Source organism: Serinus canaria, chromosome 1, assembly GCF_022539315.1.
Source record: "Serinus canaria isolate serCan28SL12 chromosome 1, serCan2020, whole genome shotgun sequence".
NCBI classification, from domain to species: Eukaryota; Metazoa; Chordata; class Aves; order Passeriformes; family Fringillidae; genus Serinus; species Serinus canaria.
In genome coordinates this window covers 86,684,899-86,705,801 of record NC_066313.1, presented here as the reverse complement: position 1 = coordinate 86,705,801, position 20,903 = coordinate 86,684,899, and the positions used below count along the sequence as shown (strand labels likewise).

Here is a 20,903-nt window from a genome sequence, read left to right as displayed (position 1 = left end):
CACAATACTCCTAATACCTCAGCTCCTGTCATCTGTTTCTTCTCTCTGCTACCACCTTCATGTGCTAGGACATGAAGCCAAAGGGGAAGACAGTATGCAGAGCATACAAATATATGGACTCCTATAAACATGTGCTTATGGAAAAAGTCCAACCCAGGCAGAGAGGTGCCATGCAGTGACCCTCACTGCAGCCCCAGTTCTGCTGCCTCAGACAACTTCAGTTCTCCCAGGAACCTGATGGAAAGGAAGACAGAAGGGAACACTGCAATGAATCCAGAACAAGACAGTACTTGGGAAAAAAACCACACTCTTATTTTCACTGGTTCAGAAGAAGAGACATAATTAGCAAAATGCTTTAAGTATTTTATTCTACATAAAAAACGAAACATCAAAAGAGTTGAGGGTTCAGACACAAACTTTTAAGGCTAGGAAAGTAAAAGACTGCCTCAACACTGGAACAGGGTGTAGGAGGAGCTACCAGCAATGGAGTGACTCTCTTCAATAGTGAGCTGTGAAACTACCTCGGGAGCTAATTTTTGGGCTTGCTCTAAGGCCAGACATTACAGGTTGAAACATAACTGGCTCAGAGAGGGGCAAAACCAAGGGTCCTCCAAGGTGACAATTGAAGGAAATAATACCTAAGACATCAGTACACACAGCCTCATTGTGAGTTGAGGTGATCCTTTTATCTTTTCACACATAATTATGAATACAATAAAGGCTCATTCTTTGATCTGTAAATGCCAATGTACCTCCAAGCACACACAGACATTCTGCATGGGAAAGGGGGAAAAAGTATACCTATTAGATATAACTTCTAATACAATGAACAAATTTATTTACCCAATATAGACTAAAAACAGGAGGACTTCTTTATGCCTTCAGCCTTGCAACATTTTACTGCAACAGTTACAGTAGAAAAATTTGCTGAAAGGTAGAACACATCGTGGTTTCCATAGCATTTTTGTTTTAAATTCTTGAAGCAGCACATCCTTTAAATGATCTACTCCAATAAATAATCTACCCCAATAAAGCTAAAACTTCAACAGAATACAATATATACAATTGTAAAATGAAAAAAGCAAACTTATGAACCATTACAAGCTAGCACAGGAACAAGCTTCAGACTCTGCATTCACTGCTGCATTTGGGGTTTTTACTTTGGAGTAAATAAAGGGCCTGGTGCATACATCCAGCAGAGAAACTTTTTATCAAGCAATAAAAGAAGCATTATTCTATACCATGAGTTCTCCAGAATATTCACCAAAAATGCTTTGCTTTCAACTCTTTAAAAGGCATGAAGTTTGTGTTCAATTTTCATTGGGGATTTTTGTTGTGGTTTTGTTTGTTTGTTTGTTTTGCATTAGTCTGCTCTGCAACTTCAGATTTTTTCCTTCTCGAGCAGATGTTTCCTTAGAAATTACAACACAGTATGTTTCAGAAAGCCTGATTTTAGTTCCACCAAGCAGAGACTTGTATTCCTTTCACGTTACTTTCAGTGGACACAGTTGATATGCACATTAAAATTAGTTAAATGTTTGTGGGTGTAAAACAGGTCCAAAACCATAAATTCATGAGTTTGTTTTGCATTCTAAATAAATATTTAAACATTTTATAGTAATACTAATTCAAAATTAATGTATTTTTTGCAATTATGTATCTAACTGATAGTCAGAAGGCAGATCCTGCCCTGTCATCAGTGTTCGTACGTCATTTTCCATATGCAAAACTGCTGCTATTGGGTATGGCTCCATACCTTCAAAGATCACCAATAAAGTGAAAATGCCTACTTTAATCAAGTCTAGGTTTTAATGGTGATTGTGGGACAGATATATGTCCAGAAAGCAGCAGAGTATTTCAATTACATATTATACAAATCATCTGCTACCACTCCAGTGGCATCAGCACTGCCAGCATCTAACTCCACATGCTCTAGATGGGAATCTAGAAGAAATCTTTTCTGTGTTTGAAATAATTGTGAAGATCTCCCATTCTTCCTTCCTCAGCAATTTATGTAACCACATTCATCTATTATTACTGTGAACATGGAAGAAATGTAATTGTTCCAGCTTATTTTTCCCCCAAAACTAAAGACAGCACCACCTAAAAGGAGTTCCCATCACTTCTCTCACTACCACAAAACCATGTTCTCCTCAGTTTCATCACTGGTGAAGAGTCACCACCGTTGCCACACTGTCTCACAAACAAACATGCTTACTCTGAGCAACGCAACTACAAAGCAGGATGAAGCACTGCAGAGAAAGTGCTTCTGTTCAACAAAATCAACCATGAAATGAGCTATTCTAGGATTCCAGGAAATTGGGCAAGAATTTGTGCTGTATATAAACACTTCCACTACTTCCTCTCCCTAAATTTGAACTTAAAGTCCTGTGTGCGAACTCCTTTAAAGTGCAAATAGAGATGACTTACTCTCATCCAATCCTCCATGAAGCACAACAGACGTGCCACTACTGTCATGCTCACATTTTCTGACAAGCTAGAAAGCTTCAAAGCAACAATAAGTGACACAGAAAAAATACTTTTTACTGAACTCTTACAAGGGGATTGATTTTATCACTAATTTCAACTAGAGATGTTCGGCTAAACAAAAACTTCATATAATTCCTTCATAGGAATTTTTATATGTGATAATAATTTGACAAGTAGCTATATGCTTTAAGAAGTTATTGGTCTTTTAAAATCAACTTTATTAAATGCTGGTTTTTGAATGGGAAGACTAGCATTTCTAACAGGTCTGTGACAAGGAAGGCCAAAAACATTGGAAGCTTGGAGTTCTAGAGAGATTAAAATAACTCTGTTTGTATTGTAGGGTTGACCTGTTTTTATTACAAGAGTTGTATAAGAGGCTGTGCTATACAACAATACACTTATTATAAAATGATACCATATTTATTTTTATTTCTATTCTTTCATTCTGTAGCAAATTTTATGCCCTTATGGTGTCCAGAGAAGACTAGAATTGGAAATAACTAATTAAGAACTAGGAGAAATATTTTCAAACTGGTACTTGTTTCTATTATGAATTTAATATGTTTTCTGTGATCTTGCAGTTAGGGATCAGACAGGCCTCTGATAAACAAATTCATCAAGCAAAGAGTACTGAAGACTCAATTTAGTGCTCTGACTGTGCCAAAAATACTGGACATACTTCTTATGATTACACTTTGAAAAATTAGTGTGGAAGAATTGGAAATATTCAGCTAAAACCTGCAATGTTAAAGTCATACAAGTAACTTTTATGAGTGAAAGACCTTAGTAATCAAGTTTCAATACTTAAAACAAGATTTAGAAGCAATCTGATAAACGTCAAAATACCACCTTATAAGTTAAATCTGCCACACACTTCACATCAGAGCTAGCAAAACTGGACCAAGCAGAACATTGGTCCAGTTATAAGTTATCAACATTCAAGCAGAACTTGAATGTTGATAACTTAACTGAAGAATGAGATTTCATAACCATATTATACAGAACTGTGATGATAATTGCTTAAATCTGAGTTGAAAAATTCATAGGTAAAAAGGAAGTACACCAAGCCTCTTAACCAACAGTTATGAGGAACAGTTTTCCATTGCTAAAAAAAACATTGCATTAAAGAATGAGTAATTCCTCATTTCTGCTTATTACTAGGCAGTGGCTCTGCAAAGAAAAAAGGGCTAACTTCCCCGTCAATTTCCTAATAAGCACTGAGAAAGCAGTACTAACTAGCCCTCAAATGAGAAAATATGAAGTCACAAATTTGAAAAAAACCCAGCATTTTCATAAAAATAACTGAGGAGAGAAGAGGAGAGGAGAGAGATAGAAAACTGTGATTCCTGGAAGCACCAGTATTTATGGCATTCAGGGACTGCTGCAGATCTACAGACTAACCCAAGTAGACACAAACCACAGCAGTTGACAAACACAGGAAATACTCCTGGATGCTCATAACACTTGTGAAATAACTTGCTAGGAAGACTGATGCAAGCAAGAACTGGCTTCTTACATTATATCTTGCTTGGCAATTCTTACTTTCCAAATCTGCTATAATGAGTGAAGTTACTGAAAAGTTTTGCAGACTTTCAGAAGCCCAATACAGGAGCCATTTAAAAAGTCTCTCATGCAACTCCAACACGTCTGTGAAATGTTATCAAGGTTACTGTCACTAGCCATCACCACAAAAACTCATCTATTTCTATTGCTCCTACAGATTTGCAAACACTTCTCCTGCATTCTTGGTGTACAATCTCCTTTTCAATACACATTTTATTAAATCTTCTTCTTTTGCAGGGCATCTGTTCAAAAACCCCCACTAAGAGCAGAGCAGAAGTATCCTCAAGGTTTCTTACGTAGTTGCTCACTAAAGGGAACAAGACCAGAAACCTGTAAAAAAAGCCTATTTGCAGTGCTGGTTGTGAAGCAAAAGCAGCAAAAACATTCAGAAAATCATGGATTCCCATGAAAATGGCACCCTGCTGTTGGATCACACGCTTCAGTCACTAATGGCACGCTGCTGCCTGGGGAGTTGTGCTGCTGCCAGGAAAATGACTTGCAAAGGGATGGAAAAAATGTAGAAGTTTTATTTTGAGTACACAAACAACTGACTTCTCAATTATTTTGGCTTTCTTCAGATAAGGTTTCTGTTTGGCATGACAGAGATGAGCCAGCAGGCATAGATCATCTTTGCTGCAGACGGGGAAACCCGTGGAGTTGCACTCAGAGGCAGCTCTGGGGGTGGTGCTGGCAAACACCCACTCCAACCAAATGGATATGGGAATTCCTTTCCACCCCCCAGCACATGGGAAGAATTACATTTCAGAAAATTACAGTTTAAAAGATGCATGCTGGAGGTCTCTTGCTTAGTAAGACTTATTCAAAATGTATAGAAAATACCCTCCCTGCAAAAGAAATACTGTAAAAGGAAACTATTTTAAGCTTCATTATAATGAATGAAGATGAAATTTTAATCACAGGCATGGAAGCTGGCTTTTGCCTTAAGAATAGTTATAATTACCAGATTTCATTCAATATGAGCAAACAGAAGACAGCGATTTGAAATGGCCAAATTACCATTAATGTTTTACTTGCAGTGCCACTCAGTTAAAACAAAAAAGGGAAGGAGAAGATGAATCATTTAAAATACTCTATAGGTGGCCTATGCACTATATTTCCATAATTAAAACTAGGCCATTGTAGCTGAGTATTCATTAGACCTCACTCAAGAGAGAGATTTAAGAAGACACAAGTAGTATATATCAAGCAGAAAAATGACAAAACCAGACATCCATCAATCAAAGAATTACAAGACTCAAAGTTTCTCCAAGTAATTTATGAAAAGTTAAAAGTTATGGAAAATTCCCTTGTGTCAGGACTAAAAGAAGATACAACAGAACAGAGCATGCCCTTAGAAAGGCAAAGTGAATGGTGTAGAAAAGGCTGTTGTTTTGTGAAAAGGCATAGGATGATTCTAAAGTATCTCTTCAGAAAGTACTGGGGGTCATTTGAGATTTTGGGTGAGCTGTTTTTCAGCTCACAAGGAACTGATTTAAAGAATATATGCTAAACAAGCATTAATCAGTGTTTTAATAAGAACCAAACACATTTAGGAGAGCTGTCTCTGAACACATTTTAATTAATTTTTCTTTTCAAAAAATGCCAAAATAAAATGGAAGTTGAAGAAAGCTTAAAGACATTGCTAAAAATGAGCTGATATTTTAAAACATCAAGCTGCCTATGCTAGGTAGCCATATGTCCATCATCCTTCCACCAACCCTAAGCCAAAAAACTGTAAAGCTGATAGGATTCTATTAATAAAATATTCAAGGGTTGAGATATAATTAATGACAGTCAACAGTTCATGGAAAATTAGTTTTAAGCATCAAATAGGCATGAATTAATTCTTTGATGATATTATAAGTTTTTGTGTACAAGACCCCAACATAACTGGTGGCATAAAATTTAATTAGAACACAGATTGCCAAAGATGAACAGCTATTCTGATGATGCATCTTCAACAGAAAACAAGGGGAACTATTAGTTAAATAGTTATAGCTCCTACAGGGTCTGCCACAATTTGAGCTATGGCTGGCACTTTTCATATTTATTGAATATAAAAATATAAATCAAGCACCAGTAATTACTGGGGATAAGAATAAGAGTGGCAGATAGCTACAGGTAATCACATAGACAACACATGACATCATTTGCATGATAACAATGCTTTCAGATGAATTATTTTTTAACACAAGGAAATATACTCTATTAAGAAAGAGGCAGGGAAAAGTGCATCTCCATGGGAACAACCATTTGCTTGAGTGACACAAGCATGAAAAGGAGGGGGTACAGGTATGTCACTGGAAGCAGCTATGAGTCTGCTGCTTCTCTCCTGAGATTTCACAAGATTCATGATTAATTATTGACAGACTATTAAGTGACATTTTGTTGGGTTTTTTTAAGTTCAGTACCTGATATTTTGACAGCAGCTTCAAGATGAAAATTGGAAACCGATTTGGTTTAAGGACTAATACTCATGACCACCATTCACAACTGTGCTGGGTTAGGAGGTATTTTAATGAAAATTTTCTTGTGATCCTTGGAGAGGCAGGCACGATGATACATTAGACATATCTGAAGAGGACTTCAGAACTTGCTTCACTGGGCTAAGCAAAACTTTCAAAAGCTGTTTCACTAGATGAAGCATCAGTCTTGCAATTTGCAAGCCTTTGTTTAAAAAGAAGGAGTGCATTTTTGATGGCCTCTCAAAACAATGGATCCTCTAAGGAAGGACACATGCTCTGCTTGTTCTGAATGGGAAATTACTGTACAGCAAGACAGGAAAGGCTTAAATACTATAGTTTAGTTGAGGACACTGATTCAGGAAAAGTAAAAAAAGTTGTACAGATACGTGGTGCACAGCACATACATGTTTCATTATGGTAAGGAGTTCACAGCACCTAAACTTTTAAAAAAGAATACTCTTAAGCACCAGCTCCTTGGGGTGGATATTAAGCATATTGTGAATCCATTTGTGAGTAAGGTATGCCTTAGGCAGTTTCTCACTGTCACAGAGTATATGAGCTTAAAAGAGCATGAGAAGTGCTTTACACTCTAGATGCTCACCAGGTAAGTGTGGTCTCAGCACACAAAGCCCAGACTCCATCATAAGGCACTTTCTGCCTCAGCTGAACAAACGCACAGAGAAACCATTAGAAAGGGAACAGGGAACATGTAACTTGTCATAACAGTGCTTCAGAACTCAAAAACCTGTGCAGGTGTGCACAAAGGGCTGAGGCTTGGGAGATGTGACACCCAAGGATGGCTCAGCCAAGAAACCACCAAGCTTTTTTCTCACACCTTTTCATCACTCACCACTAGAGTGAAGGGAAGCACCCTGCACCATGCAGTTTTGCTAAGACTGAAAATAAACACACACGTAGGCTAGGACACACCTCTATTCCTTCACTTAAATAGATTTCTGTTGGACATATATAAAAATGTGTTTGCATCAAGCAAATATTACTCACATTTTACATGAACACTTGAAATATTATTACAACAGGACTGCAATGCTTTCTGAAGGTACCTTTCAGACAAAATACACACTTTATGTTTTAAACAACATAAATCTATAAAAAAGGAGCTTAATATCACAACTGGGTCTTTAATCTTTGAAAAGGCATAATCACATTTCCTGGCACTATAATCAGAATGTTCCAAGAGTATCTGTAAAATGGACTGCGGTTCTAAATGTTACCATGGTAAATTTTATGATAACCTTGTTTGCCTGCCACCCATCCTCTAGTCCCCAATTTCCATGTACTTTATGGCAACTCAGCAGTGGAAGACATGGTAATGAAGGAGTGACTAAGAAACCAAGCCTGTTAGAAACAACATTGGCACAGAATTATCTTGCATCAGCTATTGCCATGTTATTTTTAAGTGAACCTTTTAACTTTTGAAGTCCAATCCCTGAATCCTAATTTTTCTATTGCAGAGTCATTTTGTACAGCAGTCTGCAGCAGAATACATTTTCTCTATGTAAGACTTCATAAAACACAGGCAAAAAAACAAAACAAAAGCAAAAGAAAACCCCTCAAAACACTTTTAATGTGCCTGTTTCTGTTTTATTCATAACATCTTGAAATATCACTAGTAGGTCTTCCTGGCATAAAACAACAACTTATCATTATGTTTATAGCCTTTTCTAACCTTTCCTATACAAGGCCCTTTTTAATCAGTCTTTAAAAATCAAAGAGAAAAAAAAAACATTTAACTTGACTTTCAAATAGATTTCTTTAAAATACATACAAAATTATTCAAAGCTAGATTATTTTACGTGTATGAGATACTGTTGTGAAGACTCTATGTGCAAGTTGAAAATAGAATACATATTTAAGGACTTGGAAGTTGACAGAACATCTCACAGACCACAAAAACTTAACTGTATATAGCCAAACTGTAAAATCCCATTCATAGAGTGATTCAGCTTTGGCTGTGATACCTATGCTGAACAATCCAGTTTACATCCTTCATCTTTCAAGTGAGAAGAGTTAGCATGAAAGGAGAGGATTCAGCAGTTGATTTGTGTATGACACTCAGTTCTTCAGCCACTGAAATTACAGAACCTTTGAAAACTGGAACAAAAGTAACATCTTTTTCTTCTGGATGTGATGGAAGGAAACATAGTACAGATTTTTACACATGATTCTCCACCCACACCTACTCTCTCTGTCTCTCCCTCCCTCAATCATCTACCCATCATGTCACCTCAAACTAAGCATAAAGACCAAACATGCATGTTAATTTTTTTTATATCCACATTACACTCCCAACCTGAAACTCATCAAGTCTACTAAATTTACTCCAAAATACAAAAGGACTTACCCAATGTGTCTTTTAGATTTTTAACCAGAGAACCTTTCTTCAAGCTGTTTTTTCGTTCCACATAATTTGATGGCACATATCCCGTTTTGTTGGCCGCGTTTCTTACCCTCCACCATGTCTTAGAATCGTCTAATAGCCAAAGACGTTCATTTTTCTTGATGTCAAGTTCTTGGTCCTGCTGTGCAGTGTAATCCCACTTTGCAATAACAATAACTTCTTCTGTCATCTTTCATGGAGTCCTTCTGCAACAAAATAATAAAACATTATCCCCCTAAATTTTGTCATATAATTCTTAGTCATTTTTTCCTTTGAATTCTTCTAAAATAAGTAGGAAAACAGCTAGGAGAAAATGAGAATGTCATATAGGAAAAACCCTCTTAAAAATAAGGGAAGTCATAATGACTTTTCTTGATTTTTCAGCCACTAAAATATGGCAACATCTTGATAATAAATTATAGTCATAATGTATTACATTCACTTCCTCCAAATGTATATAAAATATTACATGGATATATATTAACAGAAGCTTATTTATAAAATCTGTTTAATTTTTTCATATAGCATTATAAAAGTATTCCACATGTGGCATTCCAAGTTCTGATCTGAGAAAAAAAATTAAATAGCAACATTTGAAAAATGTATTTTCCCTCTGCACTTGTTCCACATCCTCGTACTAATTTCATACATAAAAGTTTTCTGCATTTAAACAAAGTTGACCATCTTTATTTAGTAGAAAGTTAAGAAACAATTCAGGAAGCAATGCAACCCAGCAGGGAAATCTACCACCAGTAAGTGGGTATTGTCTTTAGCAAGTCTTTGTTCACCGTTTTGTGCAGGCAGCACAAAATTGCATTTAAGACACTTCACTCCCCCTTTGTTCCCAGAAAATCCCAGCTCAGCATAGTCATGCACCAGGCATTAGTCAGTGGGGTGGAAAAGAGCACACACTGGATTTTCACTTCTTCCCTACCTGAAACATATCCAGAGTTCCATTAAGACTGAATCAGTTGTCTTTCTCTCACTTACCTGTAAGAACAATTATATTTTCCAAAGCTATTTGTCAGCTGCACAAAGACAGCTGCATGCCTCCACGTTTTCCTACGCATCCCAGCAATTACCAGGAACAAAGTGAGGCAGCACAATAGTGTGCAGGGATAAGTCCAATACTAGCACCAATATCATTCAAATATGTTATAATGCCAACCGAGACATGTTGATTTTACCTTCTAAATTCTGACGAGTCACCTAAAATGTTCTAATTGCTGCCGTGGAGCTTGGGGGAGAGGGAAGTGGAGGAGGACAGAGAGAGTAGGAGGTGAGAACATATTTAAAAATCAACGTGTCCGATTCTGGGGTTTTTAAAAGAAAAGGTGTAGATTTCATTTAAATTACAGATTAGTAGAAAAAGGTTCAAAAATACTTCAAACTAATAATGTCCAAAGACTTCTGAAATATTTTACTTTGTTGCCTAGGTCTCAGAAGTCCACAGCCCTATCTTCTCTGATACTTAGTAGTTTAGGTGACAGAAAGGTAATTAAAACCCAAACTTCATTCAGAAATTCTGTTCAGCATGTAAATTATATCACCTATATTCCAAAAGGGTTCCTTCTGCAGTCTGTAAATACAGACACAAACACACACACACTTCCCTCTTTAGCTACAGTACAAACTGTGAAAACTGCATGCCAGACAACCCAGCTTATCTACTATAGGAAAAATAAGTGCTTTACTTACTTAATCTATAATCATAAAACATGAATTTTACAATTGCTAAACCATTTGATGGCAAAAAGTTGTGCTCGCCATTTGCTGGCAAACACCAGCAAATTTACCCCTCATGGCCAAGGCAGGACATGACTTTTGAAAATCTGAAGCTGAGTTGAACAGGTTTAAGTTCTCATTTTCCAATCAAAAAACAGAAAGAACATACAGCAATTAAAATATTATTCAAATATGCATTTGTGTGGCTGAGGTCCCCAAGACGAATTTAAAAAGGAGCTATGATGATTTGAATAGCTGAGAAGCACAATCCTTACAGCTTAAACAGGCTGTGACTTATGCAGTGGAACTGATAGTTTTACAAGAAATAAGTCAGTAACCATTCAACCATTTTTTTTCCCCTAAAATAATAATCCTATCTGACAATGATAGAGAAGAGCCTTAACTTTGGACCTCAGTCTCCAATAAACTGCCCTGCTTTCTGACTGACATAAAATGGGCAGAGAGCCTACAGGTCAATAAGCTGATGTAGCCACAGGGGACTGCAATCAAACATGTTCTGGAGGCTGGTGTTGTCAATATAATCCATCTCTCCAATTTAGGTTGGTTTATTTTATCTCAGCAATTATAAAATGGTCAATTCTTACTATTCCTGGGGACATGGAGAACATGAAGAAATAGGACATCATCATTGCAGTTGGTTGATGATGTTGCCACTACATAGGCTCCACTTCTAAAAAAGGTTATTTTCACAATACAGGCAAGTCAAAATTATCAATATTACAGCATATTAATAATAAAAACCCCCACATTAGGAATAATATTTGAGTAGTGATTAGTGGAAAACTATTAAACTCTTCCTATATCTCTAAAGAAAAAAACCATTTGAATTGACCCTTATTGTAAGAGTCATCAAGTATTTCCCCACAGTGTTGGGCAAGGACAGAAGCACAGGAAGAAACTGTTTACCAGGGCTGACAACATCAACTGTAGTCCTCTGAAACTACCCAGGACAGGGTGCTCAAACCTACTCAATTTCTTAAATTCCCATTTAAGTAGACATGCAAAACTGTCACTATGCCTGAGAAATGCTGTCATTTCGCAAGCAGACCCCTTGCACGATGCAATTTTGGCAGAAGTATTCTGGAATAGAGAAGCCAACTTTCCTGAGCACCATGCTCACACATAACCCCTTTCAGTAAAGTAGTCCACAGGTTTTACTAAATGTTTAGTGGCACAAGCTCTCCTTTCCAAGTGGAGACAGGATTTAGAGTCAAAATGCATAATGTAATTGCAGCTGAACATTTGTCTATTTAAAGGTGTGTACATGTGTGTACAATTCAGTTGTGTTGGGTTATTTTTTTAGTTTTAGGTTTGCTCTTTCTGGGGGAGCGAATTTTGTTTTGTGTTTTGGGGTTGTTTGCTTGTTTTGTTTTATTTTGTTTTTAATGTGGGGAAATATATTAAAGTTCTTCAAATTATTTTCTTATGATTACATCATTAGATGTATCCATCAAGGACAATATGGCTCTTCCTGTGACATCTGCAGAGCTAAGATTTCCTAGTATGTAAATAAGGATATATTTGTTTCCCAGAAGGGAGGCTGTAGAGGTAATAGTTTTGAAATGTTTCTGCAACACAGCCATGTGCCAAATAAAAGATTATAAGCAGACAACATAACAAGATTTTGGGGAAAATGAAAAGAAAACACAGTAAGACAGGCTCCCAAAGCATCCGAGAGTACTGTAAAAACTTGACACGGACTGAAAGCATGAAATTTCTTCAGTGTACTGCTTACATACTGCAAAATAAAACATACCACAGTTCCCAAAGATTTTAATGGCAACATAAGATTCCTTCACATCAAGAAATGAAAATCTGTTACTGCGAAAAGCGTACAGCATTTTGGAAAATTCCTTCTCAAAAGTTTAGAAGTCCTAGCACTGAAATACTGAGTTGTCTTCTCTGACCTGACAGAACAACATTCCACACGGAAAGCAGCAGTGAAAAGCTTTGAAATACAGATATAATACAAGTCTGCCAGGAACTATAACAGTCTTTCCTCCATACAAGTTTGCTTCACATGACTCTGGCTTTTACCTTCCCACATCAAGTGGTCATTTGCTTTACTTCTATGGCAATCCAACTTCCAACCTCAAAAACCAGAAACAACCTGAAATGAAGACACCACATTAAATGAGAGCAAACAGAACTCCACAACCCAGACCTTCAGAAGTTAATTCTTGCAATACTAATACACAACCCCAACTCCTTTTAATCCAGCAATTCTTTCACTGCTATCAGTCTCAAAGAACTAATTTATTTTACCAACACTGTATTTTTGCTGAAATGTTAAACTAATATAGTTTAGATTGAGCTCATGTATTTTCAGCCACTTAGTTACTTCCCTTCAGCTTAGGTTTTGTTAGGAAAGGAGTCAAGTCTTCAATGGAAGCTGCCCTACTGCAAAAGTGCACATGAAGATTTTTCTACAGAAAATTATCCTTGGGAGAGAGGGCAAAAACTAAAAAATTGCCAAGAAGGCAACGAACAAAAAATCAGCCAAAATCAAGACAGTTATGGCTCTACTAAAAATCTGCTCAGACAGAGCAGTGGAACATTAACTAACCATATGGCAGAATAAATGCAGACATTGGTAGAGTATCTAGTACTGAAGCATCTGTATGTCTTTATGAGAAGGAAGTCCAGAAAGGAAAAGGTTATGTTCAATAAACTATCAACAATCCAACAACTTAGCAATGACAGTAAAAACAAACTAAACAAAGAAACACCTATGCCATTTTGAAGCTATCCTTAAAACTGAACCATACAAGTAATATATGAGATAATGGAAATTTAAAGATAGAGGAACTTAAGAGAATTTGCTTTAACAGCCTTGCAAATCTACTAGTGATTCTTCATGTGAAAGATTTATTCAGTTGGTGTCATTTTAAATACCAAAATACAAAGAATTGTTACGCAGATCCCATTCTCTTTTTACCAGGCTGGGATTCCAATGCTCACTTCTCTCCCCCTCCCCATATAGGACTAATGTATTTCTCCCACAATGACCAATAGGAAAGGACTCTCATCAGCATGCCAACACAACTGCAATCTTCTCCTATAGACTGACACAAGTTATCACCATGACTAGTTTAATGCCCTAGTCCAGTGGGTAGAAAAGCAGCATCTTTTCTTGGGCTCAAGAGGAAGGCTCACAGTTATGTCAGGGTTAGTTAGGACAGTACAAACAGAAGGTAAAGATGCAGTGAGAAATGAAGCAGTTGCTCTCCTTGTTCACAATTTGTTTTGCAAAAAGGAACATCACTGAAAAATGACTGACAGTAATGCTTGAAATGTAATCCCTCACCAAGGGAACAAGCAAAAATTCTAATAATAGGCAGCACCAATTGATATAACAGACTGTTCTGGAATTGGATGTTTTCTTAAAACACATGGAAGGAAAGGGACAGAATTGATACAGAGGCTTTTGCATGACACTGATGTACATAAACCATCTAACTGCTATACAGTATTAAGTAAAATATAATTACTATATGATATTTAGTTAACTACATGGGAAGAACGGAAAACTAACTAATGATGTATCATGGTTTTCTCTAAGATTTGAAGGCTGAAAAACCTCTCCTCCTGTCCCCAAACTCTGAAAAATCAAAATGTGTTTTGAACCATGCAGCATTTGTTGCTGACAGGCCGGCTATCTAGTGCCCAACTGTTTAATCTTCCATAAGCTATGGCAAATAGGCAATATTCGGTCCTCTAAGGTAATACAGTTGCAGTAAATCAATTTTTAAAATCTGTGTTCATACAGACTTGTTTCATTGTACCTGGATGTGCTTACTGTATTCTGCAATTAATAACTTTTGGCAGATCACTTCATCTGAAGTACACTAAATCTGAAGCTTTCTTGTTTATGATGATGCAATCTCTGGTAAGCCTGCCTACAGTTGCAGGAAATTTGAAGTTTTGTTTTCACCTACAGTTTTTTCTTTATTGCATGAGTGGGTGTGTGGTTAGTTTTCTTACATCAGCCTAGATGAACAGTTTTGACATATAGAAAGATTTCAAAAAAATACATCTTTACATTTAAAATTGTTTTTTCGCTTCTCAAGGACCAGTAAAACACTAACACAAATACCGAAATCAGAAGGCATTAAAAAGAACCAGTAATGTGAATTCAAACAAACGTTTGTGAAAATGAATACACCTTTTGGATATACTTTTAGCTATCTCCAATAGAAACAGGAAAATATTACCTCCTTCATTCACAGGCCAAAGTTAACCTAAACTAAGGAAGACATATTTCTAATGATTGTTACAAGAAAATCTCAAAATGCAAAGGTTTAAAAAGAGTAAACAAACTGACCCAAATTATTACCAGTTGTTAAAATTATAACCATTGTTCTAACTAGCAAAACCCTTTCCATGCTTTGTTATTTGAGCTATTTGCTGGTGCTTGGACAAACAAGAGATGGAACACATAAAGGCCATTTTGTCTAACTGCTTTTGCAGTTTAACACTTTAATACTTCATATAATGTGTGTCAACCCACCCCAAGAGACACATTTCTTTGGAAAGAGGTCACTGCATCAGACTACTCTCTCTCTCTTTTAAAGGAAGCTAACTAAATAGCTGTGGTGGATAAGCATTCATCACCTAGCTATGTGGTTCTCAGGCATCAAACCCATACCTGAGCAAGAACAACCCCCCCCACACAGGCAACCTAAAATAGTTGACTGTTTTAGCACAAGCTTGACAATTAATTTGGGGGATTTCACTATTAGGTCTCATTAGGATACATTGATTACAGAACTAAAAGTGATAGCTGAGTAAGTGCAAGCAATTATTATCTAATTTACTTTGATGTGCAAACTGAAGACACAGTCACAATCAATAGATGCTGCTGTCTGTATTTTAGGGGGCCAGTTTTCCAAAGCTGAAAACAAAGATGAGTGAAAGGCTGTAAAAAATAAATATGAAGAAAGATGTAAATAAATTCATCCACTGCAGAGGAGAAATGTTTTATTACAATTTGTAACCTACTCTCACAATTTAGCATTTACAAAAGAACTGGTTTAAAAAATAATGTGTTAAAAAAGTGAAATATAAAGCCCTGGAGGTTTTCTGTGTCCCCTCTCCCTGGTCCTTTGCATGAAAAGGAAAAACTGACAGCAATTAGCTTAAGTCCAGAAATGCAAACTGAAAGTTTTGGAAGAAATAAAATTCAGCTCATCAAGAACTATAAAAAAGGTATTAAAACTGCCTTGGAATAATTTACATATTAGCAAAAGTATAAGTACAGAATTAGATAGAATATTAAGTTGACTGCACATGATGCAGGGGGAAAAAAGGTTTAATACTTATTTCTACACATGGGATTATTTTTCATAGACAACCATTTTCGTGTCATTAACTAGCATATAAAAGTAATAAGAAAAATTAAAACATTTTTAATGTTCAAATGTACCCCAAATATCAGAAACATCCACAAAGCTATTACAGTTTTAGCTATTCCATTATTTTGTTTTTTCCACTTCTTTTGAGATCCTGGTTTAGGTCGACCCATCCACCCAAGCTGGACAGACTTATCAACCAGCTGAGGGATACCCCCAGCCATAATGCAGGAGCGACTCTAAGGCAGGCTCAGCAGGTGCCATGAGCTTTTCTGGCAGCACTGAGACATTTGTTCTAAAGCACAAAAAATGCTTGATTTCCTTTCAAGTTGCTTAGGGAAAAAAAAAAAAAAAACCAAACCAGAAAGGCATAATTATAAATGAAATGGTGAATGTGAACCAGGCTGGTGCAACACTTAATGGCACCAGAGGTGCTATAGCCTGTGCACCCAGGCAGGACAACCCTGCCAGAGTTCCCTTCTACAGGCACAGAAAGGATGGGGCTAACATAATCAGGTGGTATATCTCCAAAAAGGGTGAAGTATCACTCCTAATTAACCAGTAGTTTAGAGCTGTACTAACTTGACCTTGCTACGTACACACCTCAGACCCTGTCCCCTTGGTGTGGCCAGCCACTGTTACAGGCACAGTGGTGTGAGGACTGGAGTTTGTTTCTGCAGCCAAATGCCTGTGACAGCTGCCAGGCAAGGTTGGCCTCTCCCAGCCCCACAACAGATCTGATAACCCAATCTCTAATACAGCTGCAGCTACACACCGGCACCTTGTATCTTGCATTGCAGAACAACTGAAAACAGGAAACCTCAAGAATAGTTGAGTGGTAACGAATTTCTGCATAGCTCCAAGAGAGCACAGAGCTTAAACACTTTTTTTTTTGTCTTGTAAGCAGCTTAGAAGTCTTTTAAAAAGGCTGACAAAGAAATTAAGGGGAATATATGTTAGAAACACCCTGAAATACACACCCTGAAATACATCTTTCCTGCTAAGGAGTCAGTACAGCATTTTACCATTCAACAAAAACAAAATCTTTGTGTGTTTATCTAAGAATGTATGAAAAGATGTTAGCAAGAAAATTTCTCATCCAAAGTTTTCATGATGTCTATCATACGAATGAGTCTGCTCAGGTGAAATAAGCAAGCAGGGAGTGCTTCAAATGTAAACTCAAAACTTAAGGAAAAGGAATAGTGTTAAACAAAAAGGCTGCAACTTCTAAGCAAGACCCACTTATGTTTTGCTTGAAGTCCAGATTCTTAGTGATTCAATATCTGATGGCTGTAGGTTTTTCCAGCTCTCTAAGCTCCACTTCAACAGGAAGGTGTAGCACAAGTGTCTGTTGTACAAGACAAGGATGCCCTCAAAAGAAGAGGCTGCCCAGCACAATGAATGCAGTGAGGGCAATTTTCCAGCTCACATTTTTCTTCCTCTCTTGAAAACCAAAGTCACCCCACAGTCACAGCTGCCCACTAATCAGACTAATACATATTCATAATTTGAGGCATACAATGTCAAAAGCTGTAAGAAGAAACACAACATAAGACTTTGGAAAATACCAAATAGGAATAAAATGCTAATGGTTATGTCAGAAAGTGGCTTCAACAAATGCAAGCCTTACCTGACCAACTCAGAGTGGCCTTCTATGATGGAGTGACTACAACTGTGGATAAGGGAAAGGATACAGATGTTGTTTGTCTGGACTCCAGTAAGGCCTCTGACACAGTCCCCCACAACACCCTTCTCTCTCCATTGGAGAGATATGGATTTGATGCATAGATTACTCAGTGGAATTGGCTGGATAGTCACATCCCAAGGGTATTTGGACATTGATCAATGGCTCAGTGTCTGGATAGAGATCAGAGGCAAGTGGAGTCCATACTGCGATCAGTACTGTTCAATGTCTTCACCAGTGACACAGATGGGGGAATTGAGCACATCCTCAGCAAGCCTACATGTAACACCAAACTACAGCTGACAAAACTGAAGGATGGGTTGCCATCCAGAGGGACAAGGACAAGCTCAAGAACTGGGCCCATGCTCACCTGAGGATGTTCAAAAGGGCCAAATACAAGGTACTTTGCCTGGGTCAGGGCAACTGTGTATCAGTACAGGCTGGGGGATGCAGGGATTGAGAGCAACCCTATAGAGAAGGACAGTGGAGCATTGGTAGATGAAAGCCTGGATGTGACCCAGCAATGCTTCTTGCAGCCCAGAAATCCAACTGCATCTTGGGCTGTACCAAAAGCAGCATGGCCAGAAGGTCAAAGGTGCTTCTGCCCCTTTACTCTGCTCTGGTGAGACCCCAACCAGAATACTGCATCCAGAACTGGGGCCCTCAGCACAGAAAGAATGGGACTGTTGGAACAGGTCCAAAGGAGGGCCACCAAGATGACCAGTGGGCTCAAGCACCTCTTCTATGAACACAGGCTCTGAGTTGGGGTTGTTCAGCCTGGAGAAGAGACAACTGTATAGAATCTTCTAGTGCATAAAGAGGGCCTATAAGAAAGATGGGGACAGACTTTTTAGCATGGCCTATTGGGATAGGACAAGGGGCAATGGTTTTAAACTAAAAGACCGTAGATTTAGACTAGATATAAAAATTATTTTTTTTTTTTACTATGAGAGTGGTGAAACACTGGAACAAGTTGCCTGGAGGTGTGGTAGATGCTCCATCCCTGGAAATATTCATGGTCAGATTAGAAAGGGCTCTGACCAACCTGATGTACTTGAAGATGTCCCTCCTCACTGCAGGAGGCGTTGGACTAGATGACCTTTACAGGTCCCTTCCAACCCTAAATATTCTACAATTCTATGAAAAGTAGCAGATACTTTGGGCAGCTAACTCTCTGGTGGTACAAAGAGAAAGCCATCCAGGCTGTTATGAGGCAGGCTACTGCAGCATCAGAATGCAAATCTGAGTTCTGGCCTACTAATCATGCAATACCACTCTAATTTTATGCACTCCTGTTTTATGTCGTGACTTTCACACAAGCTAGCTCTCCCTGTTCAATATTTTTTTTTAAGATATTCATTGGTAATACTGCTATACCACTAAATTTCCTCATCTGGTGCAGTTCAAGAAACAAATGCTTAATCAGTGTGGCAGACTTTAAAACACATAATACTAAGTATAATCTTTTCTATTTACAGGATAAGCGCTCTGCTGTTTCAGGATGCTGAGCTTTTAAAAGTCTTTTGATGTTTTACTTGAAAAGGATATTTCTATAGCCTTTTTTGGAACAGTATGACTGTTATAAAGTAGGCAGTGTTCATTTTCAGCTTCTGAAAGATGATTTAAATTTAAAGTTCTATTTCAAAGGGCAAAAAGCTGGTATTCTACAGGAACAAGCAGCTCATGTTACAGTTACACAGTACTAGCTTCAAGCCTTATAACTTACCTATGTTTAGAAGATAAATAGCAATAGTAATACAAATTACAGAGAAAATACTTCATTACATCTTCAACTAAGCTTAGTATAGTCACCAAAAGACAAGGCAAAGGGCTTGTGAGAAAAACCTTGCCCAAATCTTTCCATAAATATGGGATGACAACCTTAAGGGATTAGGAAAACCAAACAAACATGTTTCAGTTTGTTTGGGATGTGTGATGTTTTTAAGAAAAGTATCATTCAGAAAACAGGACGAAGATTAACAGACAGTACTGGCAAGCTCCTAGAGACCAAAAAACCCAAAAAACAACAAAAGGATTTTTGCAGTTAGATGATTTTTACTGTTTCATCTCAGACCGTATTTTTGGAAGAAGGTATTTCCTTCTATCTTGAAGACTATATATCTTTCCATGCTCTTTTATCATATACTTACCAGAAAACACAGGGAATGTGAACTGTCACCTTTGCTGATTTTAATTTGTTGAAAGATGAGAAAAAAAAAAGAGAGAATATAAAGTAACTCCAACAACAGACAGTTGGCTAACATCCCTCTTCTTGGCCAGCCCTTCCTCCAGCCTTTGCCCTCCCTGTGCTTGTGCCATCTGCCCTCAGCCTCCCTCTCCTGCACCTGCTGCTGCAATCCCCAGCAGCAGGCAGGGCTCAGGCAAGTACAGGCAGCAGCTGCAAGGCTTTTTTCTGCCTCCATCAGCTTAATGCAAATGCAGTGACTGTGAATGACCCAACCTGCAGTGACTTTTTCCCCTATTAGTGCAAAAAGTCTTCTTGCTTTATTCTGAAGGCAACCAAGAGCAATGGTACATTCTAGACAGCAGTGGGAATACCCAGACTGTGCAGAGAGAATATCTTCAGACCTTTTGACTACAAACAACATGAGACAAACAGAAAGATGGCAGCTTTTTTGGTCCATTTTTCTTGGCTGCAGAACAGAATCTCAAACTGCCTCACATTTAGATATAGCAAGAGGGCAAGAAAAGAGCATTGGCTCATCTTTTCATGAATTCTTTTAAAAGCAATTCCAGAAAAAAATGTGCAGTTAATAAACTCTGGGGCCCTAAAGAAAACTTTTGGAAAGGTGACCTCATCTCATCTCTAAATCAGCAGCAATGATTAATGACCATATCTCTGCATCGGTTTACGGGCGTTTTGGTGTTTCTACAAAGTCAGAGACACAGATAAGCTTAATGTTTGTTGCTGTTGCTCTGGATGGCTCTCTCTCCACTTCTCCCAGGAGACAGCATTTAAACTTACCTCTCTATTCAGAAACACATGAAACAAAAAGCAAACAAGATTAAAGAGAAGGGAAAGTCCAGGCAGAATAAAACATACCTTAGGTGTCTACATAAGACAAAATTACAAACCATTTCACACCTAACAACCTCTCCACAGCTCTTTCCAAAAACAGAGTAGGAGGGAGCCAAGCACACAAGGTCAGGAAAAAAAAAAACAACCAGACACTCCCCTGAGA

General features: G+C 37.7%; 1 protein-coding gene across 2 annotated transcripts in view; it reads right to left on the bottom strand.

Annotated features, from left to right (window-relative positions):
* Positions 1–20,903, bottom strand: part of NCK2 (NCK adaptor protein 2) — an 84,291-nt gene that overhangs the window by 22,252 nt on the left and 41,136 nt on the right. For both annotated transcript variants that reach the window (XM_030234861.2, XM_050978029.1), the window contains exon 3: positions 8,884–9,125. In XM_030234861.2, the coding sequence (XP_030090721.1) occupies positions 8,884–9,109 (226 nt within the window). In that variant the 5' untranslated portion in view covers positions 9,110–9,125. The remainder of the gene's footprint in view (positions 1–8,883; positions 9,126–20,903) is intronic.